A 26,731-nucleotide genomic window follows, 5' to 3' on the forward strand; every position below is an offset into this window, starting at 1 on the left:
GTTTTGTTTTTTTGTTATAAGTCATAAATGACAAGGAGGCAGTCTCTCGCAATGCAAAGTCAATGGAGACGGTTGGATTGTTCCGTGGCCTAAATACGCTCTGTCTCTATAGACTATGGACAACAGGTTAATACCACTCACAGACTAAAGGCTACCCACCTTTCTTGGTGAAAAACTGGGTTACAGATTGACACCCTTTCCTTTGTCTTTCCTCTCTCTCTTTTCTCTTTCCTTTTTTGAAAACCAGATTTTCTTATACTACTCAACATTGTAATCTGTGTTTCTGGCACATCGACTAACTGTCTGCAACTAAACACCGTCAGTCATTCACTCACCGATGAGTGCGCTAAGGCAGGACCAAACCATTTCATGCAGATACAGGGGGGTGGTCGGTCAATATGGATGTTTACTTTTTGGTCAATGGGGATATTTAACTTTTATTGCCAAAATAAGTCAAATCAAAGACATAATTAATTTTAGTATTATTTGAAATATACTCAATGATGATGGTTTATATAGTGTATAATATAATAAACAATTTTTTTTTAATTAAATTAGTTTTTACCTATTTGTTGGGGCCCCCTGTCATTCAGGGGCCCTTGGAATGGTCCTAACTTTTCCCCCCTATACGGCGCCCCTGAATAAAAATGACTGACTGACTAATTAACGCACATATATCATCTGCCTTTTTTGGACACCAGCTCTGCTCATTAAATGATCCTTTTAGTGTCCCACACACGCCTCCATTTGGGTCATACAAAGTTGGACAAAAAAGGCTGTAATTCTCGGTCAAGCTGCATTTTTCAGAGTAAATGATAATTAAATATCTAACATATTGAATAACATTCATAATGCAGTTATTCATAGTACATTGATTATACATGATCATTTTTAGATCATGGCATATTGCATACATGATAATTCAATGATCAAAATAGACTAAAATATACAATAAGGGCTATATCTGGGGCCTATAAAATGAAAATGTGAAGACCGAAACTAACAATAAAAGTGTTATGTTTAAAAAATAATTGAAAAGACCACTAATATTGTATATTTTGTCCCACTGAAATCTCATTCTACATTACAGCATTGATTTTGAGTTGGATGGAGATGTAATTTTACAACAGTAGGGTTATCTATAACCAGGGCTGGACTGGTAATCTGGCATACTGGGAATTTTCCCAGTGGGCCGACACACTTTTGGGCCGATCAGCCATCTGGAGAACAGAGCGGGCCATTGTGTCTGCCATGAAATGTGCCGAATGGGCCGCGATAAGCAAACATGAGCCGCCGCATTATGCAGAACGGACCACAAAATGACGCCGCGATATGCAGAAAAGGGCAGCGAACACCCGTTCGGGTTGGGTAACAGTTGGGCCAGTTGCCATGTAAAATCCCGAGCCGATTTCTCTTCCCAGTCCAGCCCTGTCTATAACATCTATAAAAAGTAAATTTTATTTATGTTCATTTATGTGACTAAATTATTCTAACAGTGTGACTGAGTTTGAACTCCTTTCATCAGGTTCATAATGATTCAAATGAGTCATCTCTTGAAATTTCCATTTCATCTAAAACAAATGTATTTTGCAATTGCCCTCATGAAAATTAAAATGCATTTATTTATTTTCATAGTTTTTACAGTGGTATTTGTAAGAAGACCACAGTAAGCACATGTAAGCATGGATCTTCTTCACTACCTTGGTGAGATGTAACATGATTTCTGTAAAACAAATGATGGCATTTTTGTAATTACAAACAGTAGGAATACTCTAAACATGTAAAAACAATAAACAAAATATAAACATTTAAATAAAATGCATATTCCCTCACACCCCCAATATAACATATGACAAATTGAATAGAGCTGAAGTAGTGAAATGATAATATGTACTATGAATACATTTCTGCCTAAAGTTCAGTTAGTGATACTATAGTAAATTCAAGGGTAGTCATGTAGAAATCAGTGCCGAACGGTTTCCGCAATGCTTCTCACAGCACTGCAATGACCAGAGATGTGCGTTAAAGAGCTCGAGTCCAGTCTGAGAGTAAAACGCACCTGCTTTGCGCTCGCGCTGTCCATTGAGCATTATAAACGCCCCCCATTTGCAACCTTACACCCCCCCTCTCTAATAATTTGCTCTCAGTGCCCCCTGGCATCCTTTGAACGGTCCTGCACTCGTTGAGAACCCTAGGTCTATGGCGTTATGATACTGCTAATGTCATGAACGCATGCATATCACGCGAGAGTGCATCTATGTGCCGGTTGCGCAGGCGCAAATCTCTTCAAAGACATCCTTGGCTCTTGCTCAAAAATGAACGCAAACTCTTAAATATATGCTGCTCTATGAAACCCCCCTGCTCTTGTTCAGAGAGTGTGCGTGCGACAGCGCATGCTCAAAACATGACAAATGCAATCTCAAATCTATTTTAAAGGCACACAGCTGACTTTGCTCATTCATATAAATATCCTGCATCTGTAGACATGTTATATCAAGAGAGAAAAGCTACTAGAGTTTGAGTAATCCACATGGTTAAATTCAACAATTATGACATTAATCATAACACATGGTTAAATTCATACCATACCGAATGATAGGCTATTCTGATGCTCGCTGATGATGTAAGTTTATAGGATGCAGGAAATCTTCATCTTCATGTGTTTGTGACAAGTGCAGTTTCATGTTAGGATGGAGATTGGCTCATGTGATGCCAGTTTATCACAGATATAGGCTAAAACGAATCCCACTGTCATGAGGATAAACTGTATTTTTAATAGAAATAATGCAAAATACGGTTTCATATTATTAACAGAAATATTTAAAGCTGTTAATCATGCATCAGTGTATAACGCATTGCCAGATGAGTCTGTCTATCACCCGTAATATTGAAGTGACTACTTCCATAGCTTACTTGTTCAGGTGTTTCCACCAGGTATTAAAATGCACAACACAGTGCAATCAGAAAGAATAACAATTAAGAATAACAAATAATTAAAAAAATAATAACCTGCATTGCATTAATAGTGCTTGCATTTTCTGCAAAATCTGTGGCAAAACACATTCACAAAAATCATTGTATTATAATCATATTTTAGCATTTCTCACGTCATGGATGTGCTCGCTCTTCTCGCGCTCTGTTTGCTCGTGTGCGCCAGAGAGCACTATCATCGATGGCCGTGAGAAATGCTAAATTAGCATTATAATACAAATTCTGTTGTTGGTAGAGTGACATTTTATTTTTAATTTGACATTTTGCTTGTCACATTGAGTTAGACGCTGACATGCCGTTTACCGTTATCGCGCATATTATGGATTCGCACATTTTAATTTGACTCACTTTTTCCCCCCTAAGAATCTTGCGTGAGCGCGAGATTAATCCGTCATTACTTAAAACGCTGTCCGTAATTTTGACACAAAAAACAAGCAAGAAACTCCAATGAAATCATCTTCATTAATGCCTTATGGGATTTTATCTGTTAACATTTTTAATGCATTCTGTTAATATTAAACAGACATTTTTAATGCAACTGAAGAGAATTGACTTGTACTCTCAAAGAGATGATTTACCCAAAAAAATCTAATTTGGGAACACTTTACCAAAAGGTTTAATTTGTTAACATTAGTTAACATGAACTAACAATAAACACCACTTTTATATAATAAATAAATCTTGGTTAATGTTAATTTCAAGATACAGAATATTAATCTAATAATAATATTATATAACATTTACTAAGATTGATAAATGCTGTCAAATGAATTGTTAGTTCATGATGCATCATTTAATGTTAATAAATGTAACCTTATTGTAAAGTGTTACGAGAATTCTGTCATCACTTCTCGCCTTTATGTTGTTGTTCGAAAACCGTCTGCCGTGGAACTCAAAAGGAGATTTTAGTGAGAATGTCAGTTTCAGTCTCAATTCACTTTTATTTTACTGCCAAAAATCGAATTTCGTGTTCCTCAGAAGACAGAAATTAATTCAGGCAGTTTTCTGCTTCAGCTGTTGTGGTGTTGATTCACATTGTTTCTAGATTATTGTGCAGAGTGATCAGATTTTTTTGGTCCTGGCACAAAATGACCAGCAAACATCATTTCACTAATCATATCAGCAGCACCTGGGAAAGTGTGAACGAGCACTAGTCAGGTGAAATCACTCTATCATTCTGATTGGATTATAAGAGCAGACTGATGCTATAAAAGGAGGGAAGAAGTGCTTCCAATCATTGTGTTCTTGTTAGCGACGGTTACCTCTAAAGAAAGACGTGCAGCCATCATCGCTTTGCATCAAAATGGCCTCACATGCAAGGAAATTGCTGCAAAGAATATTGCACCCGAAAGAACCATTTACAGGATCATCAAGAACTTCAAGGAGAGAGGTTCAACTGCAGTGAAGAAGGCTTCAGGACGTCCCAGAGTGTCCAGCATGTGCCAGGACCATCTCCTGAGGAATCAGCTACGGGATCGTGCCACCACCAGTGCAGAACTTTCTCAATATTGGTAGCAGGTTGGGGTGTGTGCATCTGCACGCACAGTGAGGCGAAGACTTTTGGACAATGGCTTGGTGTCAAGAAGGGCAGCAAAGAAGCCACTTCTCTCCAAGAAAAACATCAAGGACAGACTGAAATTCTGCAGGAATTACAAGGATTGGACAGCAGAAGACTGGTGCAAAGATATTTTCTCTGATGAAGCCCCCTTACGACTGTTTGGGACATCTGGAAAATCGATATTCTGGTGAAGAAAAGGTGAACGCTACCATGAGTCCTGTGTCGGGCCAAATATTCTTTGCAGCAATTTCCTTGGAAATTATGTTAGCTGGTCATTTTGTGCCAGGACCAGAAAACAGTGAAATTTGGGTTTTTGTGAAGTTAATTTTTTTGGCCAATGAAGCTTTTTGCTTTTATTTAAAATGCAAGTGAATTACCAATTGCCCTGCCTTACGCAGTTGGGAAAGTTTAGACTTCTTCCTCTCCTCAATCAAGCGCCATCATTAGAGTTTCATATGATCTTGTGTTACTCTAAATGAGATCAAATGACAATGGAAATTTTTGTCAACTATTTTTTTTGTTGATGTTGTTGATAATGCTGACTAATCGTTTCAGCCTTAACAATTTAATAGTCGACTAGTCTCACACATCCCTAGTTTATCAGAGTGTCTGCTTGTAATAGACACACTGAAATAATCAAGACTTATCTGTGAACTCTTTTTTTTTGGGTCAGATGGCAAAAAATCTGCACGCAAAATAACAATCTTCACAGTAGATTATGTTGGTCAAAATACTTCTATTGGGAAGACTCGCAGGCTTGAGTGAAGCTTAAGATGCCATTTATTTGATAAATGTAAAACAGAAATTAATGTCTCTCTCTTTTGCATAGGCCCCATCCGGCGGTCCGAGGGAGTTGTACCCGGAACCGTCATATCCTGCCGGAGATAGGAGGCAGGGGCGAGGAGCGTACCCCCTGCGGGACAGGGCTCAACAGGTGGTGGTGGGGTGGTGGAGGTTGCCGTGTTAGTGCACTGAAACAGCAATGTGATTGATTGTGAGCAGACTTATAAAGCAATGGCTTACATGCAATTGGCAGGGAATTACCCAGCTAATGATGTGATGATGTACAGCTGCAAGTCTTCCCACTTGAACTATGCTGCACTTCCATTTGCTGAAAAATTGCAAAAATGTATATCAGCAATCACAGACATTCGTTTTCGGATGCGATTCGATTTCTCAGAGGACCCTTGAAAAACAGTCGGTAATTTGCTACTACATTTGCGTGATTAAAACAAAGACCTGTAAGATTCGGATGGAATTAAAATCACAAAAGTGCGTCTGTGAAACACAAATTTCCCTAATCTCCTCAGGGAATACTAGTCCTGTCGGAATAGGGCTTTAGATGATGCTACCCTTTTGGGAGAAATCATTGGGTTCATCTGAATTTCAAACTATTAACTTAAAGTCGTTGGACATTAGAATGATTTTTGCTCACTGTGACTACTTCGGCAATTCTGTTTTATATGCTTCTGTAGGTTACTTGCTGTGCTTCAACTTTTCCCACATCAAGAGCAGTGGTTTGATTTCTTTCCAGGATTCTCTCATGAGTTTTCAAATGTTGTAACACTGTGAAGCTCTTTACACAGTGTGAGCACTATTAAGGTTTCTCTCCAGTATGAATTCTCTCATGTTTTTTCAGATGTTCTGACTGAGTAAAACTTTTTGCACAGTGTGAGCACTTGTAAGGTTTCTCTCCAGTATGGATTCTCTCATGTATTTTCAGGTTTTGTGACTTAATGAAACTCTTTTCACAGTGTGAGCACTTGTATGGTTTCTCTCCAGTATGGATTCTCTCATGTGTTTTCAGGTGTTCTGACACACCGAAACTCTTTCCACAGTGTGAACACTTGTAAGGTTTCACTCCAGTATGGATTCGCTCGTGTGTTTTCAGGTGTTCTGACTGAGTGAAATGCTTTCCACAGAGTGAGCACTTGTAAGGTTTTTCTCCAGTATGAATTCTTTGGTGCCGTTTCAAGTTGCCGGCTTTAGTAAAGATCTTCCCACATTCAAAGCACATATGAACCCCCATGCCGAAATGAATTTTTTGGTTTTCTTTAAAATAGGACAGGAGTGCAAAACTCTTTCCACAAGAAGAACACTTGTAAGGCTCATCATTTGTGTGAGTTTTCAGATGCTGTTTTAAGACTGAACTCAAAAAAAAGGTTTTACCACACTGATCACATTCAAATGGCTTTTCTCCAGAGTGACCGTGGAGATGATTTTTGAATCGGGCAGCAGATGCGTAACTTTTCCCACATTGATGACACGTATAAGGTTTCTCTCCAGTGTGAACTCTCATGTGAATATGAAGACGGCTTTTATATGAGAAACATTTTCCACACTGAGAGCAGTTGAAAGATTTCTTTGCTGCTCTTCTTTGAGGCTTTTTTGGTGAGAAATTCTTCTTTGTCTTTGAGCCACTCAAAACGTATTCTCCAGCTGTAAAATCACGATGTTTCTCCTCCACTTCGTTAAGCTCTTGACTTTCCTCTTTTACTTCCATCAGCTCTACAATGAACAATAAATTGACAAAAATCAATTTGGGAGGGACAAATGCAAAAAGAAATCAAATGAAACCCCAATTTAATGGCAGAACACAACAAATCGTATTTATCAGGGGTGGGAATTGGCTCCTGATTCAATATTATATTATATTATCTATCCATCCATCCATCTATCATTGTATTAGCATATTAAGCAAAAAGTTTCTATTTTAAAATGATATGGGGATGGGGGCGTGGTTTAGTGTCTGTTTGCGGGAGAGAGGGATTGGTGTGTCTCGTTGTCTGTGTCGTAATTTCTAACAGCTGTTTCTTGTTACAATGATAGTGGAGGGAGACCTCAAAAAGCAGCAAAAACACACCAGATAGGGGAGAGAGCAACACGAGAGTGCGGTGTTGATGTATTCTGAGAGTCAATGCTTTTAAGACTTTATGTTATTAAGAGTAAGTTCTGAGAGTTTGTTATGAGAGTGTTTAAGTTTTGTGTGAAGATTCCAAAAGACAAAGAGTGTGCAACGGGACTGAAATATAAAGACTTATGTGATCGTCTTTGTTGTTTCCCGACTCCACCTGTGTCCGAACTTCCAAACTTGTCCCAGTGGTGCCGAAACCCGGGAGTCTTGGAAGGAGTTGCGTTGTCATGGAGTATTCATCACTGGGTGAAGTGATCAAGACCCTCGCCGACATCCAACAAAACCAGCATCAAGCCCTTGTCGAGCTGCGGCTGGAGCAGGAACCACATTTTCAACTCCTGCTCCAGGCCAAAGAACATAGACCGGCAGGCGTTCCAGAGCCTACCTCTATCTCTTTGAGAAGACGGCCAAGGTGTGGAGATGGCCTTCTGACTAGTGGGCAGCCCAGTTTCTGCCACTGCTCTCCAGAGAAGCACAACTAGTGGCCCAACAACTCCCCGCCACTAACCTCGTGTATGACGATCTGAAGAGAGCATCGTGCAACAGGTCGGTCGTAGCCCAGAACAGAGCTGCCAACTTTTCAATTTCCTGTAGCTGGGAAGGCACAGCTGCCCGTTTGCCTTCGCGCAGCAGCTCAGAGACACCTGCCGGAAATGGTTGCTGGCTGGGGTCCCATGGCAGCCAGGACATCATAGATCTGGTGACACCGGAACAGTTAATGTCCTTGCTTCCTTGTAGCATGGCTGAGTGGGTCCAGTAACACCGTCCGGCATTGCTGGAGGATGCGGTCCAACTGGCAGAGGACGACAAGACGGCGTTTCCGGGTAACAATGAAGCAGAGTCTCTCTCTCTCCTCTCTCTCTCCTTTCCCCAAATCCCAACCCCACCCATTATTTTACCATCCCAGCCCCCAGGAAACAGGGCGGTCTCATGCCCAAATCTCTTTCCCATGCTAACCCTGTCTCTCCCCGCTATCCCTCCCAGGTTGGCGAATCCAGCCCCATGGGTGTGGTAGCAAAGCCTGGGCTGGTCTGTTGGAGCTGCAGGGAGCCAGGACATTTCCAGGATTGGTGTCCAGTGATGGAGGTGGGCACCCTGGTCCGAATCCCCAATGTTTTACACACCACCCCAATTGAAGTGGGGCGTATCGGATACCAGTAAGTCCCAGGGGGATTCCGGTCAAGCTTTGGTGGATTCTGGCTATTCCCAACTGTAACCTCTGTCCATCAACGCCTGGTACAAGACAGGGCATTGGGCACAAATAGACGAGTGCGGTGTGTGCACCGGGATAATTATATGTATCCGTGGTTACCATTCAGGGGGAGAAAGCATAGAGTAGAGGCCACGGTTAATTCCCACCTCACCCATCCACTGATTTTGCGGATGAATTGGCCTGATTTTAAGAATTTATTAAGGTGAAATAATGTCTTGGTGTGTGATGCTATGGCAGGAGAGGCGCTGCCAACGCTGTCTATGACGTAAGGGAGGGAGCCCCCGCCCTGAAGGGGATTTCCCTCTAGAGCAGTCACATGACGAGTCCCTCAAACACCAAGTGAGAGTAGTAGGCAGTTTGACCAAGTGAGATTAATCGATGGTCAACAGCTCCAGTCTAACGGCATGCTCGCATACCCATATTTATAAATTTTTAAAGAATGGTTGTATCGAGTGATACAGGACACTCAAACAAAAGAGAATACAACCCATTTATTAGTACCGAAAGAGCCATGGGAAAACTCTCTTCCAGGCACCTTATAATTGCCCGTTTATTTTGTCCGGGCATTCACAGGGATGTTTTCAGGTGGTGTGCAGTGTGCCGTGAATGTTTGTTGGTGAATCCGCCTGCCATCCCAAAGCACCATTGCACCTTCTACCGCTAATCGAGGTCCCCTCTCGAAAGAATTGGCATAGATTTCGTCGGACCATTAGAGCGGTCGGCACAAGGATATCGCTTTGTATTAGTCCTGGTGGATTATACAACTTGATATCCGGAAGTGGTGCCCCTGCGCAACATCTCAGCACGTAGTGTTGCGGAGGCACTCTTCAAAATATTTCCCGGGTGGGAATTCTGAAAGAAATCATCACCGATCAAGGCACTACCTTTACGTCACGTACAGTATGTGAGCTGATTATTGGACAATAAATCGATTCGGACAACAACAGTACTTTTCTAAATCTAAAATAAAATCTGCACTTTGTGGGGGACTGTTCTTACATTCTCTAAAATTCTCTCTCCCCTTTGTTTTGCAGACAGATGCATCTGACAGAGGGTTGGGGCAGTGCTGTTGCTGGAGGTGGGGGGAGCAGCCGGTGCTGCTCATAATCCATAAACTCACTCTGAGGGAAACAAAGTACAGCACCATTTAGAAGGAGTGTGTGGCGATTAAGTGGGCCGTCCTTACCCTCCACTACTACTTGCTGGGGCAGGCCTTCACCCTCTGTTCAGTTAATGCCCCACTCCAGTGGCTCCACCGCATGAAGGATCCATCACCCGTTGGTACCTGGCACTTCAGCCATTGAAATTTGTGGTGATCCACAGACCGGGGCGCAGATCGGTGTGGCAGACCTTCTCTCCAGAAATGGTTGTTTTAATATTATTATTATTATTATTATTATCTGTAAGCAATATCACAAATGCATGTGTTTTAATAGCATGTTGTGATACAGCCATAGCAGCCTTGAGCCACAGGCAATCAGATATTTTATTGTTATGTGTATTCTTGCTACTTTATGAATATTACATTTTTATAGTGTAGTTAAATTTTCCTGTCTTCAATTTCATGCATCCAGTTGAATAGAGCTTTCATTTAAGCTGGACTTTTATTTTGAAAGATGTCTGTGTTCTTCTTGTTTTGATGGGTTATTTATATCAGGCTTCCAATGAATGCTGGGAAAATACCGTTGAGACTCTCAAGCTGAAATCTCCGAGCTGAACCACAGGAGTTCATTTAATATTAACAGCCATTTATACTTCAAACACACTGCATGAAAATTAAGCACCAGCAGTGTGTGTTGTGTTTGTGTGAGTATGTGTGTGCGACTGTGCGTGTTTGTGAAGCAGAAGACAGAACAGAGCGGCACCTTTTGTTCATTATGTAGCGTAGAGCGCATGTGACTATATAAAAAATTGCATCCTTCTGCTGTTTAATGATCACGATTGGCCATATCCCGAGGTTTTTATTTTATTTTCAAATTGTCATTAATTACATCTAAAAAGTGTCACATCTCATATAATTTTGCTAATGACAGCATACTGTAATATGATACTGAAATTAGCAACAAGATGATATCGTACCATTAAATATTTTTGGTATTGAAATACTTAGTTAGTACCGGTAAACCATGCAACCCTATTAGGGATGTACCCATCGATCGGCTGCCCATCTAAATCGATCAATCTTCGTATTAAAATCTGTGATCGGCCTTGCCAACTACTGGGCAGGGAGGATAAAAAAAAAAAAACGGAAGACCTCTCGTAAACATGCACAGGTGGGATAGTGTAAGTGTAAATTTTATAGACAAAAGACTTAAATATTGATCTGTCAATATATCATATCACTTCTGCTGACAGATTTAACCACTGGAATCGTATGGATTAATTTTATGTTGCCATTATGTGCTTTTTGGAGGTTAAAAATTCTGTCCACCAGTTACTTGCATTGTATAGAACTACAGAAATATTCTTCTACAAATCTTAATTTGTGTTTTGCACAAGAAAGAAAGTCATACACATCTGGGATGGCATGAGGGTGAGTAATTGATGAGGGAATTTTCATTTGTGGGTGAAGACAACTGAGCACTTCTAACACAGAAATAAAACTTTTTTATTGCTGTGTACAGCAACTTTTGAGCGACAAAAATCATCTGGTAACAGATTCTTACATGACAGTCGACTGTAATGAAAATGTAAAACAACATTAAATGATGAAAATACCTGAAGGAATAAAATCATCTTCATCAGTATGTTGTTCCTCTGCTGTGTTTTCTTCTTTTATCTCCTCCTGCTTCACTTCAATCTTCACTGGTGTCTGCAGCATCTGCTGTTCTCCAGCGTTACAGACAGAAGTCAGAGACTCTGTGGAGGTTTGATCACCCTGATTACTGTCACACACACTCTCCTGAGCATCAGTAGAACAGAGTAAAGTGAGCTGTGAGTCCTGTGTGTCTCTGGATCTCTGTTCAGAGAGTTTGTCCAGCAGCTGCTGTGGTGTGGACTGATCTCTGCCGCTCCACACTGAATCCTGACATTCTGTGGAGGTCCCATCAGTCACACACACTGAAGATTGACAGGAAACCTTTTCCAGCTCCTGACAAACACAACACAATCACATCTGTACCGTTCATCATCACAGAGTCACAGTCATATCACATCATTTCAAACTTACTTACAATCTCAACTTTAACTCGCTCAAAACAGGTGCAGGATGAATACAGTTCTCTCTCCATCAGTTTTGTCTTCAGTGACGTCACCTCTTTCTTCAGCTGAGAGATTTCTGTGATGAAATCATCAATATCCAGCATGGACAGATCAGTTCCTACTGATTTACAGCAGATCACATCCACCTGCTCTCTCATGATGAACATCTGAACACAAAAACATCCTCATTATAATGGACTGACATTCATCACACTGAAAAGACTATTATTAAATCTGTTTCTAAGATGGTACATATGTATACAGTTAAAGTCAGAAATGTACAAACACTTTGTTAGTATTTGGTAGCATTGCCTTTAAATTGTTTATCTTGGGTCAAATATGTTGTGTAGGTCTCCACAAGCTTCTCACAATAAGTTGCTAGAATGTTGGGTGTTCTTTGGCTTGCAATCCTCGCCCTTTTTCCTCCTTTTTGTTTCATCAGACCAGAGGACGTTTCTCCAAAAAGTAAGATCTTTGTCCCCATGTGCACTTGCAAACTGTAGTCTGACTTTTTATGACAGTTTAGGAGCAGTGGCTTCTTCCTTACCGAGCAGCATTTCAGGTTATGTCGATATAGGACTTGTTTTACTGTGGATATAGATACTTGTCTACCTGTTTCCTCCAGCAACTTCACAAGGTCCTTTGCTGTTGTTATATTTTTGATCAAATTGTCTCGCCATCTGAAATACCAGAGTGCTCTCTGTGCAAAACTCAGCGTTCAAAGGTGCGAGCCAAAGCAATCAGTGATGAGTTTAACAACGCTCATTGATACATGCAACAGCATTCAGCCATAGGGTTGCAAAATCAAAGTTGGAAACTTTCCATGGGAATTAACGGGAAAATATGGGAATAAACTGGAAATTTGCAAAATTAGCCTATAACAGGGAACTTAAATGTGGTTGAAAAACATCTTGCAGCATATTATTGGTTAAAACAACCACATTTAATGCAAATTCAGTTGAATTTCTACCCTGTGCATTCCTCAATCACATGCACACAACACACTACTTACTGCAGCAGGACTATTGAAGCCACACTACTGCATTTGAGCCCAAGGACTACATTTAGTCAAGTAAGTTTTGATGATACTACTAGGGTTAACTTAGTAGGGTAAATATATTTTATATATGGTATTACATTTTAACTAGCAAATACTAAACCAAAATGTGTTTATACAGTAGCATATGCTAGATGTAAGCTAGGTATCATGGTGCTAGCTGGCTCAACTGTGATACTGTTTCTTCTGCCTTACGCTAGCCAGTTTTCTGTTATCGTACGTTCTTACATAATAGGTAACAGTTTGATTTAGCATGCTGATTGAGGAGTGTTCATCTATTCATCTAGCCAATATCTATTAATTTGTCCAGCATCAATTGTAAAATATTTTTAGCATTCCAGAATATTCCAAATTTTTTAGCTAACTATAAAAATTAGCTTTATATATTAGCTCTACAGCTTTGCATGGCATTGAATGTGTTTTTCACAAGCTTTTTTCTAATCTTATTCTACAGAACAATGCCACGTGTGCCATCTGATGTGTGGAAGGAAAGACTGTGTACATTTGCAAATACTGTGCAAAAACCTTTTGTTAAGAATGCCACAAAGATACAGCAGCATAAAGCCAAATGCCCAAAGTTTTTTCCAACATTTCCAAAATTCCCCAGCTTAACTTACTCTGGAAAGTTTCTAGAAATTTTCTGCCACTTGGCAACCCTATTCAGCCGTTATCAATATTCCAATCAAATGTATACATATATATATATATATATAATTGCTTAGTTATGTGGTGTTGTCAAATCTACAGATGTAAACAATGATCAGTGCAGTTGAGACAGAAATGTTGTCAGCATATCTGCACATTAGCCAACAAAAGAGACATTGATTATGAAAACTGAACGTTCAAAGAAAATGTGCTGAAAAGTTTTCTTTTATTCATAATTCTTGAAATGACAAACAGGCGTCTCATCCGTTCAGGGACGGTAGTTCTCGTAAAAACAAAAAATGATAACTGAACCTGCAGATATCCTGATTATATTTGGTTGCATGTAAATCTGTGAGTCAGCCCTCTCAATCACGAACATCAACTCAGTTTGCCAACGATTATCTGCACTTTTGTGTTCAAATTCACAATATTTGCATGACTAATTATTCCCTCACTGAATAGGCTTGTACTTTATATAGAAATTGGAAGAATACATTTAATCTCTCTTTTTATATATATATATATAAAAAGAAAACATTTTAAATGTATTAGGCCTATTTCTTAGGTAAACATGACAGTTTATATGACAATTGTTTTCATGTGTGTGTTGATATTGTGAAAGGGCTTTAGCAGGTCTAAATAAATTGTTTTAATAAATTGTACAGTTTTAATAAATTGTAAACAATAGCCATAAAATGTTAAAATGATGTTTTGCTTGTTTGTTTATTTTAAATAAAGTTGACCAAAACTTATTTGTTATTTAAGAGTGTATGTTTGTTCTTCAGCCAGACCTTATGAAGGAATTTATGGCCAGACCTTAAAAAATTATAATTCAATATACAGTAAGCACAGTATCAAGGGTGTTTTTAAGTAACATGTTACTTGTGATGAAAGTGTTAGCTAAGAAAAATACAGAAAACATTTTGGTCCCCGCAAGAAAGTTGTTGAAGTGCCCCTGATGTAAAGTATATTATAGTGAACACATTTCCATCCGTCCATCACAAAATAATGTGGAGATAATAAGCTTCGTTTATGGTCATTAAAACGACAAAGAGAGAAAAACAGCACATCAACAAAGATCTTGATGTGCACACAACATCAATACATAAATTATGTAAAACACATAAAATACGTACCTGCGCGCTCAAACTGTCTGCAGCTCTTGTTTCATCTCGTGTTTTATGCTGGTTGGAAAAACAACTCGCGGTGCGTTTCTGCCATCTACTGGACTGGAATGAATCACACACAAACACTTCCCACTCCAGCACAGGAGGTGGCGGTATGCAGCTCAATAGCTGGTTTGCAACCCGCCAGAACATCAACAGGAAGAAGTTCGACATGTGATCGGGTTAATTATTTTGATGTGATTTTTTTCTCAACATGTTGTTTTTCTCCCTTTGCTCTTTTTATAATCGTAAACAAAGCTTATTGTCATGTTATGTGGCGGTTTTGTGACGCTTTAAAATATTAAAACAAGAAGAAATCTGAGAATATCATGTTTCATTTCTGATAAATGAGCTCTGTCCTAAAGCTCAGTCTCTCTCCCTCTCTCTGTATTATACTAAGTAAATATTAAATATTTAATATTATAAAAAATATATTATATACAAATATTATACTATTATTATTACGAAATTACACAAATTAAGAGTTAAAATAATTAAAAGTAAGACTTACTCTGCTAAGTCCTCGTTTTCGTTGCACAGAATGTCTGCTAACATTAGCACTTTGTCCTCCTGTCCAGCCTGCGCCAAAATCCGGTGTACACTTTGACGGTGGACTTGATTCCATCGAGTGCACCGAGGGAACAGCATCAGTAATCAGCCTCACGTGCTCCTTACTCCGAAATCCCATCCGAGACTCCAACAAATCTCCAGGTCGATAATTCTCCGGAGTGAAATGTGCGCCACAAACGACCGAGTGTGTGGTAACAGACGCGGCAGTGAAGTCTGCTCTCTTCACCTGCACAAAACGCACCCAAGACCGAAAAGCCTTGTTTTTCCTAGAAGGAAAATGATGGACACGATGTCCTGACAGGCTGGAATTCGTGCAACCAGCACAAACACAATAATTTACCATTATGGCTTCTCTAAAACTCGATCTAAAACTTTCTGTCTCTCACTACTGCTCTAACTACATCTTCTTCTTCTTCTTGGTTACGTTTAATGGCGGGTGGCAACCAGCATTATGGTGCATTACCGCCACCTACTATGTTGGAGTGTGGATCAGAGCTTTCCTTCCCTTGAAAAAACAAAATAAATAAAACTAATAATACTAATAATATTTCCTGCCCCTAAATTCTAATTATCAATCCAGTTTCTCTCAAATAACAGAATAACTTCCCTACTTCAATATCAAAAACATTTTTTAAACTTAATTCTTCCTGTTCAAACTTTCTACTTTCCTCCCTTAATCCTTCCCGCTCTCGAGAGAATTTTTGACAGTGAAAAATTACATGCTCAACAGACTCCTCTATTTGGCAATGTTCACACACTCCTGAAGGGTGTTTATTTATTAAGTGCAACGTTTTATTAAGCCTAGTATGTCCTACCCTTAGCCTTGTCGAGATGCTCTCCTCTTTATTGTTTCTTCTGGCTATCCTTCCTGTACCCACATCTTGCTGTAATATATAGAGATGTCGCCCTGTGTTTCCTGTATCCCAACTGTTCTGCCACTCCTTAATGATGTTTCGTTTGATTATTCCTTTAGCTTCAGACTTACTGAGTGGAACGCACAAGACCTCCTCCTGCAGCAGAGCCTGTTTCGCTAATGCATCCACATCTTCATTTCCCTTAATCCCTCTGTGTGCTGGAATCCACATAAATATTACCTGCATGTTCATATTTTTAATTCTGTACAATGTTTCATAGATCTCATTTACTACATCTTGCCTGCTGTTAGATGTAAATGACTGCAGTGACATTAATGCAGAGCATGAATCTGTACATAAAATAACATTTTTAATTTGTAATTCTTCTACCTTCTGTAATGCTATTACAATTGCCAACATCTCTACTGTATACACTGATAGATGATCTGAAGTCCTTCTTTTACCAGAAACATGCAATGTAGGAATACTAAAACCAAAACCTGCTTTCCCTGTATTAGGATCCTTGGATCCATCTGTATATATTTGAACATATGTTTGATATAGTGTTTGTATTCTATCTTCCACCAGTACTGCAATATTTCCAAATCCTTTTTGACCCTGCATTTTTCCCAGGAAATATAAATCTACTGACACTGGAGGAAACAACCAAGGTGGTGTCACTGATAATGGCACTGTCGGGATATATCCTCCTTGATTTAATGTCATGTCTCCAGCTATTTCCCCACATCTCCATGCAAAGCATCCCCGTTTAGCTCTTTCACTCTCCCAACATGGGAGAAGGATCTAAGTTGTAGGATGTCGATCCCCAGAATGCCCTTGTAAATTTATCCAGTAGTGCATCATTAACTGCTTACGTCTACTGTGCAACGGCATTTCCCCCATCTCAACCTGAAGAGCATCCACAGGAGTTGTTTTCACAGCCCCACAGCATAGTCTTAGAGCTTGAGCTTGCACCACATCCAACTTCTTTAATGTCGTTTTTGCTGCCGATCCATAAGCAATGCTCCCGTAATCTAATACTGATTTTATCAATGCTATATACACATTTTTACTAGCAGCCCTACTTGCCCCCCATTCTGACCCTGTTATACATCTCATCACATTTAGTATCTTTTTACACTTGGTATTTATCCTTCTGATATGTTCCTTCCATGTTAACTTATCATCAACTCTAACTACATCAACACCCAACTGTCGGTACACGATCCGTTCCACCTGCAAGATCCGTTCTACGCATGCGTGTAATTACGTAGTAGACAACGTCACGGTTTTCCTACACTATCGGTACCACGCATGCGATGAAACACTTGACGGTTGCAGGCGGCACAACTTGCGGCATATTTGTGTAACGTTAGTTGTATTGTGTTTAACATTTCACAGCGGGTCTATTTTGATGCTTTTAAATGTAGCTTACGCTATGCATTACGATGTGTTTACGTGGTTGCCAATCCAAAATAATAAAGGAGTTGTGAGTTGTTACATGAACATACATGATCAGTTTCCTCCATACTCTCCTTTTGCGATTCATTGATATTAGGCTTAATTTACCGTGTTTTGGTCTGAGGTCAGTAGTATTGTCAAAGACGGTTTGTGTCGTTTTTTATAATTAAAAGCTGCTAGTACTAGTTAACTTTTAAGTTGAGTAATTTTGTATTAGTATGGGTCTATATAGGCTAATATCTATATAATCTAAATGATGAAAATAATCCCTTCAATGTTGTTTACAGAAGACTATAAGGAACATAATATGCATTTCTGCCTAGACGATCTGCACTTACATGAAGAAAGAACTACAAACAAGTCTGGGGAAACGTTATAGAGTATTTCAAACTGACAATGGACATGACTTGAAAGAAGCATGTGTACACACAGAAGTGACATGAGACCAGCGGTGAACAGTAGTGAAGTACACTTTTTGAGTATCTTTATTTAAGAGTAAAAAATTCTCTCTCACACACACACGCACACATGCAGAGTGTGGGGTGCACAGTCACCCAGATACACTCACGCTAACAAAATGTATATGGGTGACTGTGCACCCCAACTCCAGCATTTACTCTCAGGTTGAGGGTGTCTTTGCAAATAATCATGAAGGTTTCCATGTCCTGGATGTTTTCAAAAATGAACGTGAAATGCTCCATGGCATAGCACTTCACTGACTCCTTCAGCACCCTCCACGCTTTCATTTGGTCATCATGATCCATCAACATGTATATGGATGTATATGGTTGAAATGACAATAAACCCACTTGACTTGAACTGTTTGTTACGATCTTCTATTTTTGAAAATATCACGTGACGTAACATGTTGTATAAATCTATATAATGTATCAGTTTCAAGTTTTTACATTTACATTCCATTTGCGTGGAACAGATCGTGCAGTGTCGTAAATCAAAATCAGCGTCGCAAAACAGAATTATCATTTGCGTGTGCGTTTTCTACTGTGTCTACTACGCATGCGTAGAACGGATCGTGTACCGACACCAACAATGATACCCCTTTTCCACCAACAAGGACCAGGTGCTGGTTCAGAGCTAGTGCCGGTTCGGAGTTGGTTCGACTGATGAGCCTCCAAAGAACCGGTTTGCTTTTCCACAGGCTAAAGAGCCAGCACAGAGCCAGGTCTTACGTCACTGTATACGTCTCATCTTTCCCAGCAACGTTAGCGCTGTATTGTTCCAGAGACAACAAATAAAGATACAAAGAAGGGCTGGTACTGGCGTCTTTATTCCATATGGAACACAAAGCATGTCTCTATTACAACCTACTTCCTCTAGCAAATGCACTTCATATTATACAACACATTACTGCCACCTGCAGGCATATATCAGCACTCATCACATAATAGATACTCATTACATCTTTTCCCTTTTTTTTTTTTTTTTCAGTTTCACAATTACTAATAATTCACAAAAAAATTATTAAAAAAAAAATTTTTTTTTTTTTTTTTAATAAGTCCATTCGAACAGGAGCTTTTCGAACTCGATTAGTTCTCCGTAAGACAGGCATGTCAGTCTTTGGTACAGGTAAATCAAGTTCAGAAATTTGTTCTGGAGAGTAAAGCATACCTGGAGATAGCATTTCATGATGTTGCAGATCAACAGAGGGCATTTCACAAGACTGCATTTCTATAGACAAGGTTGGCTCATCCAAAGGAGGACATTGCTCTGCAGTCTTAAGCAAGCTCTGTCGATTTCTCCGCAATGTCTGGCCATCTTCAGTTTGAACCAGATATGATCTTGGGTTTACCTCTTTTAGAACTGTAGCTTTCTTTCTCCATCCAGTAGGCTCCTCAACTCTAACTGTATCTCGTTCAGAAAGAGGTTTCAAATGTCGAGCTCCCTTGTCATAATATTCTTTCTGCTTCTCTTTAAGATGTTGCATCTTTTTCAATGATAGGCTGTTGTTTTCTGTTTTCAGGGATAATTTTGGCAGCGTGTCACGCAGTTTTCGGTTCATCAATAACTCACCAGGAGATAATCCACAACTGAGTGGAGAAGAACGGTAACTCAGAAGAGACAGATTTACATCAGACATGCTTGCGGCGGCTTTTTTCAATAGCCTTTTTACAATTTGTACCCCTTTTTCTGCTTTACCATTTGCCTTTGGATAAAGGGGGCTTGAAGTAGTATGCTTAAAGCCATACTGTTCTGCAAACAGCCTGAATTCACGACTATTATACTGAGGACCATTGTCACTTTGCACAATATGAGGAATTCCATGCCTTGCAAACATGCTTTTCATACCTTGAATCATATCATTCGATGTTGTATGACGGAGCTGTTCAACTTCAGGATAATTGGAATAATAATCGATAACCACCAGATAATCCTTACCATTCAACTGGAAAAGATCAGTTCCTACTTTTTGCCACGGTTCAGTAGGATGAGCAGCTATCATCATAGGTTCTTTAGCCAATTTATAATGATGACTCAGACAGACGTCACACTGACTGATGTATTTCTCAATGTGTACATTAATTCCAGGCCAAAAAACAGCTTGTCTAGCTCTTCTCTTGCATTTTTCAATACCAAGATGTCCCTCATGAATTCGACGAAGCATGCCTTGGCGCATTGACACTGGAATGACAATTCTGTTTTTTCTCAACAGCATGCCCTCAACCACACTCAGTTCAGCCCTTAATGGAAAGTACTGTGGACACTTGCCTTTGATCCATCCATGATGAAGATGTTCAATAACCCTCTGCAGTTCAGCATCCTTTGCAGTTTCCTCTGCGATCAGTTTTAACATCTCATCTGAAACTGGTAGAGCTGAATACACCATACTCACATGTCTTTCAATTTCGTCCATATTACTGATCTCCGAAGCTACTGGTGCTCGAGACAGTGCATCAGCCACAATGATATACTTTCCAGGTGTATACACAAGATTCAGATAATATCTTTGTAATTTCATCATCATACGTTGAATGTGAGGTGTCATATCATTTAAGTTCTTTTGAATGATAGATATTAGTGGTTTATGATCTGTTTCTACTGTAAAAGTAGGTAATTCGTATACATATCCATGAAATTTATCACAGCCAAATACTAAACCCAAGGTCTCCTTTTCTATTTGAGAATAGCGTCTTTCAGTCTCTGTCATAGATCGAGAAGCATATGCCACAGGTCTCCAGGAATCCTCAAAGGCCTGAAGAAGCACCGCCCCAATCCATCCTGAGAGGCGTCTGTAGAGATCTTAGTTGGTCGTGTGTGATCAAAAAAAACAAGGACAGGTTCAGTAGTAAGAATCTCCTTTAACTGCTTCCATTCTTGATCATGTACTGAAGTCCACACAAACTCTTGATTATTTTGTAACAACTTTCTCATATGGGTAGTTTTGGCTGAAAGATTTGACAGAAATTTTCCTAGGAAGTTCACCATTCCCATGGCACGCAGAATTCCCTTCTTGTCAGTAGGTGGAGGCATATCAAGGAGGGCTTGCACTTTTGCTGGGTGTGGCTCCACACCTTTCCCAGACAGCTTGTCACCTAAGAATGTTATCTCGGTGACTCCAAATTGACACTTTTTCTGATTGAGCTTTAAATCATGTGCTCGAACTCTTTCCATCACTTTTACTAGTCGCTGATTATGTTGTTGAAGGGTGGACCCCCACACCACAATATCATCGATATATACACGAACACCCTCTAAACCTTCAATAAGGGTTTCCATGGCTCGATGAAAATCTCGGAGCTGACTTGATTCCAAAAGGAAGTCGAAGAAAACAATATCTTCCAAAGGGAGTATTAAATGTACAATACTTGCTACTCTCAGAATCCAATCGAATCTGCCAGAATCCTTGAGATGCATCTAATTTGCTAAAAAACTTAGCTCCTGACATGTCACTAATGATCTCTTCTCGGGTGGGTATCTGGTAATGTTCTCTTTTGATGCTATCATTGAGGTCTTAAGGATCTAAGCACACTCTTAAGTCACCATTAGGCTTCTTCACACAAGTTATAGAATTTACCCAATCTGTAGGTTGTTCAATCCGTTGTATAACTCCTGTTTGGGTCATGCGATCCAATTCCTGTTTCAAGGGCTCACGCAGAGGTGCAGGGACCCGCCGAGGAGCATGTATGATGGGAGAAGCATCATCTTTCAGTTGTATTTTATAGGTAAAATGCAATGTGCCTTGACCTTCAAAAACATCCTAAAATTGTTTGACAATGTCAGTTATATTGTCACAGACAGTCTGTAAGACTACAGCTTCCTTGTTGACTTGATACACTCTTTTAACCAACTGAAGGTCTTCACACGCTTTATCTCCTAACAGAGATTCATGACCATTGGAAACTACAACAAACATCAAACTTTTCATCTTTCCTTTTACTTGTATTTTTAATCTGCATACTCCTCGTGTTTCAATTGGATGTCCATTATAGGCTTTGAGGGGAACGGTACGTTTTTTAATTAGAGGTTTTTCTTTCAATGCTTTTCACACATACTGGTGGTATACAGTGATATGTTTGTTTCACTCTGGTCCAAACGCCAGGGCTTCATGTTTCCATGACGACTGACCAGAAAAGACGCACGTGATGTCATGTTTACACGACTCCCGATTGTTAAAATGAGTATCAAATTAACGATAAACTTTACCAACAGAGACACACGTACGCACTACACAGGTACGCAGTTTATTTGTCGAGCTGCTGTTTTTGTTTCACGCTCTAGCAGTTAATAAACAGAACTGCATGCGTCTTATGGAAGAACATTGTAACCGGCGCTACTTCTCTCCGCTTATGACTATGGACGAGTCACCCAGGTCCTGTGCTACTCCACAGCGGCGGCGACCCGCTGGACTAAAATAGTCCAAAAATAAACACTTATTATAGGTGTACCATGGTGATTCAGGATACTGACTCCAGTACTCACCGATATGGTTTCGAATCGAACAACTCTAGGTAAAAGGAAAGAAGTGTGAGACACAGCTTTGGAGCAACTCAGTTGATTCACAACACTACATAACGGGTTCTCCCTCTGCGTGTGTTTCGAGCTGGATGACGGTCGTGCTGAGCGGTGCAGGTACAGAGGAGAAGTAGAAGAAGAGAAGAGGATGACACCATTTGCTAAGCGGGGGTGTTTTCATTTTTATCCTTAACACATACATTTTAAACCACAAACTACGGAGTATGTTTTGGACATTATTTAACCTTGTCAAAGACGAACAAAAATTTTAGAATAACAACACTTACTCCAAGTTTTAGGGGTGCTGAGCTCCTTTTTAGGGGTGCTGAAGCACCCCTAAAAAGGGGCTAGACTCGCCCTTGCCTGCAACCTCTGTCACACAGACTTTACAGTGAGCCTTTTTTATAGCGGAGACACTCACTCCTGCTGGTGGATCCAGATTCACCACATGATCGCCATCACCAACTTCAGGAGTTACATTAGCTGTAACTTTAGGCGGCTTACAAAAGAAATCTCTGTGTTCTATTCATCTTCTCTCTTCAGCTCTTTACATTTTGCATGCTAGTTAGCTCCCTGTCACGTGACATGGAGCACGGTGAAAAGGAGTGATTGACGGCTAATATTAACCAATCCAAAATCTGCATTAGATTTAAGAATGTAAAGATCAAGAATGTAAAGTTAAATTGGTTATGAAATGTTGAACGTAGCGGATGACTGGTCACTGTATCAGCTCACAGCAGGCACATAGTGCAGTAATTAGCGAATATTTTGTAGAGAAATGAAAACCGGTTGTGTCCCAACAATTATTTGCTTTCGCACAGATGCTCCCAAATATATTTTTAGGATGCCCAGATGACATTTCGGGAGCATATGCGACCAAAATGGTTGCAATTTCGAGACTTGTATCCTATTCACCTGTAGTGTCTTGACAAATAAAGCAAATTATCTAATTTTAATTAGTTAACACCTAATTTGCATATCAATGTGGCGATTGTGATGACGTTATTAAACACAAATTTGACTGTATTCACCTGTAATGTCTCCAATAAGTACAGTACATTAGCCTGTATGGCCATGATATATTGCCTTAGCTAGACTTTAGCTAACCTATTACATTAGCTAGTAGCTCATGAGTCATGAATGTTAGCAAGACACAAGTTAACTATATTTGCTTTTGGCTAATTAGCTGTATAGTCGAGGTACTGTACACGACGCGGAGGGAGGGAGGGAGGGCAGGCATCGACAAAATCTCATCTACCGACCTGATGTTTTGATTTTTTATTCAATAAATATATTCGTTTGACAGGGAAGCTGTGCGCAAACAGGAATATATATATATTAATTTATTTATAAAAAAATAAAAAAACACCCCAGAAAAAAGGGCACTTTCTCTCGAGGAAGAAAAAGGGCAGGTGCTCAAGCCCCCTTTGATGTCTATGTGTGCACGTGCCTGGGCCTAACTACAGAGTGATTCATGATTTCGAGTCTCCAAACACCACAAAAGTCTCCAAAAACACCAGTAAAAGTCGCTGGATTTGTCGCTTTTGACAAAAAAAAAAAAGCCGCCAGGAGGATGATTTGTTTGTGTTATAATCAGTGCTTGAAGTGGCGGCACTCTCTTTGCATTGGCAAATCATGACATTTTTACAGTGAAAAACAAAACTTGGAGATATTGCTGTTACAACAATGTATTGTTGAAATGGAGAGGTTCAATTGTAGACAAATTTTAAATGGATGTGAAACGCAGCAGGCAGTCGGTCAGAACTGTATGAGCTGACGCTTGGTTGAACAGACACACTAAGCAGGTTCAAGCTTCACTTGTTTACTGAAGAGCTGGTAGATTTACATATTGGTATGTATGTGTGTGGTTATTTGTGATGCCTCTTCTCTCTCCCTCACAGTTCGCCTCAGCACGAATGTCACTATAGCAACCTTGTGCGCTGTGATTGGTCGAAATCGTCCAGGACATTTAAGGGCATCCGGGCCTTTTGTACAGCCGCCCCTGAATTCAAGAACTGAATTCGATCATCTCGAAAAGGTCTATATTTTGTCCTGGTCATCCTCAGGTAGAGCTGGAAGCTGGATGAGGCAAGCCGCGATCCGTGTATAAGTCCTACCCTTGACATCTACACTGGCTGTCCGGACCCGCCCATCGGCGCCTGGAAACACCTGGGTGATCCTGCCTACTGGCCAGAGAGCACGAGGAAGTTGGGGGTCGACAATCATGACCACATCTCCACTCTCCAACGACTTCTTCTCGGTCCTCCACTTCTGGCGCGCTTGGAGACTAGGTAAGTAGTACTTGAGGAAATGTCTCCAAAAATGATCAGCCAATAGTTGGCTGTGGCGCCAGCGTCTGCGACTCAGGATCTCGGACTCTTGGTAGACTACCTGAGGTAAGGATGCGTCTCGACGGCCGATTAGGAAGCAGTATGGGGTTATTGGATCAGGGTCAGCCACGTCCGAGGAGGTATACCCAAGGGGCTTTGAGTTGAGAATACCTTCGACCTCTACCAGAACTGTTCTTAGGACTTCCTCAGTGACAGTCTGAGCCCCGATGGTCACTCTGAGGGCTGTTTTGATCGAGCGGATCTCTCTCTCCCAGCAACCGCCGAAGTGAGGGGCGCCTGGTGGGTTGTAAACAAACTTTATCTGCTGGCTGGCGAGGTGACTCTGTAGCTCATCTTGGAGGGTGGCGAAAGAGTCATCTAATTCCCGCTCCCCTCCCTTAAAGTTGGTGCCTTGGTCGCTCAACAGCTCGTAAGGCTTCCCTCGGCGTGCAATGAACCGGTAGGTCGGCCATGAGGGGAATTTCTGGACGACCTTTCCATTTTCTACACTCTGTACACTGGCGCTGGTATCGGCGGACAGCTTCTCGGCCTCTCAGAATCCAGTATGTCCTTCTGATCTCTGTGAACAGTCTCTCTGTTCCGGGGTGACGCAGTCTCTCATCATAATCCTTGATAATTAGCTCTGTAGTAGAATGTCGAGGGTCGAGGACCACCGGATGAGCAACATCCGCTTCTAGTACCTCACAGTGTCGGAGACGGCCTCCTACACGAATCAATCCAGCAGCAGCGTCAAGCTCAGGGGAGAGTGAAACCAGTCTGCTTGTGGCTGACACTGGTTTGCCTGACTTTAGAAGCTTCAGCTCATCGGGAAAGGACTCTGATTGAGCTTGGCGAAGGACTGCTTGTTGAACGTCTCTTTGGAGATCAGCACTGGAGGTGAAGGCTGCCCCGTGAAACTCCTGCCCATAGGCGTTCAGGCACTCCGACAGCGTGTTATAGTGCGGTGACTGAAGTGAGTGTGCAGTTGTGGTCACTAACCCAGAGAAGGCTGACTGTCTTAACTCACTGCTCGGCTCTTCAAACGACAGAGAGGGCTGTCCGGGCCAACTATCAGGTGGCAGCTTGAGGAATGCCGGTCCCTGGCTCCACCGGCTCCCTGTAGCAAGGTCACGAAGAGGCTTGCCTCGCGTGATGTCATCCGCTGGGTTGTCTGCGGATCTGACATAGCGCCAGGTGGACGAAGCTGTTATTTCTTGGATCTCTACCACCCGTGTTCCTACGAACACCTTGTAACGACATGAACTGGAAGTAAGCCATGTGAGCACGGTGGTGGAGTCTGACCAGAGCGTGGTGGAGTGAATGGGAATTGTAAGCTCTGTAGTCAGGAGTTGAGAGAGTTGTGCTCCAGTAAGAGCGGCACACAGCTCTAAGTGGGGTATAGATTGCTGCTTGCGGGGCGCAACGCGGGATCTGGCGGCGATAAAGATGACTTCTACTTGACCTTCTTTGTCTTCTGTCCGCAGATAGGCCACGGAACCATATGCTGCTCAGATGCATTACAGAAAACGTGGATGTCGTATCTGCAGGACAGGTGATCCATCTGTGAGCTGACATAGCATCGGGGTAAGGATATCTTCTCTAGTCCACTCAACTCTTTCTCCCACTCGAACCATGAAGGAGTTCCTCAGGTAACTGCGGATCATCCCAGTCGCGCTTTTTATCCCATAATCGCTGTACCAATATCTTCGCCCTGGTGGTGTAAGGGACAATATAACCGAGGGGGTCATATTGGCTGGCCAGTACATGGTAGATGCTGCGCATTGTCACAGTGGAACGGCT

The 26,731-nt window shown here is 40.9% G+C and overlaps 1 protein-coding gene and 1 pseudogene across 1 annotated transcript; one reads left to right on the top strand and one right to left on the bottom strand.

Annotated features, from left to right (window-relative positions):
• Window positions 1-26,731, top strand: part of LOC127625049 (zinc finger protein 208-like) — a 632,925-nt pseudogene that overhangs the window by 133,504 nt on the left and 472,690 nt on the right.
• LOC127624963 (zinc finger protein ZFP2-like) lies at window positions 1,628-15,720 on the bottom strand. Its single transcript, XM_052099946.1, is given in 4 exon segments — window positions 1,628-7,057; window positions 11,395-11,767; window positions 11,850-12,044; window positions 15,257-15,720. Coding segments are annotated over 4 exon segments (2,019 nt in total). The 5' UTR covers window positions 15,659-15,720; the 3' UTR covers window positions 1,628-6,008.

This window comes from Xyrauchen texanus, chromosome 31 (genome assembly GCF_025860055.1).
Source record: "Xyrauchen texanus isolate HMW12.3.18 chromosome 31, RBS_HiC_50CHRs, whole genome shotgun sequence".
Lineage (NCBI taxonomy): Eukaryota > Metazoa > Chordata > Actinopteri > Cypriniformes > Catostomidae > Xyrauchen > Xyrauchen texanus.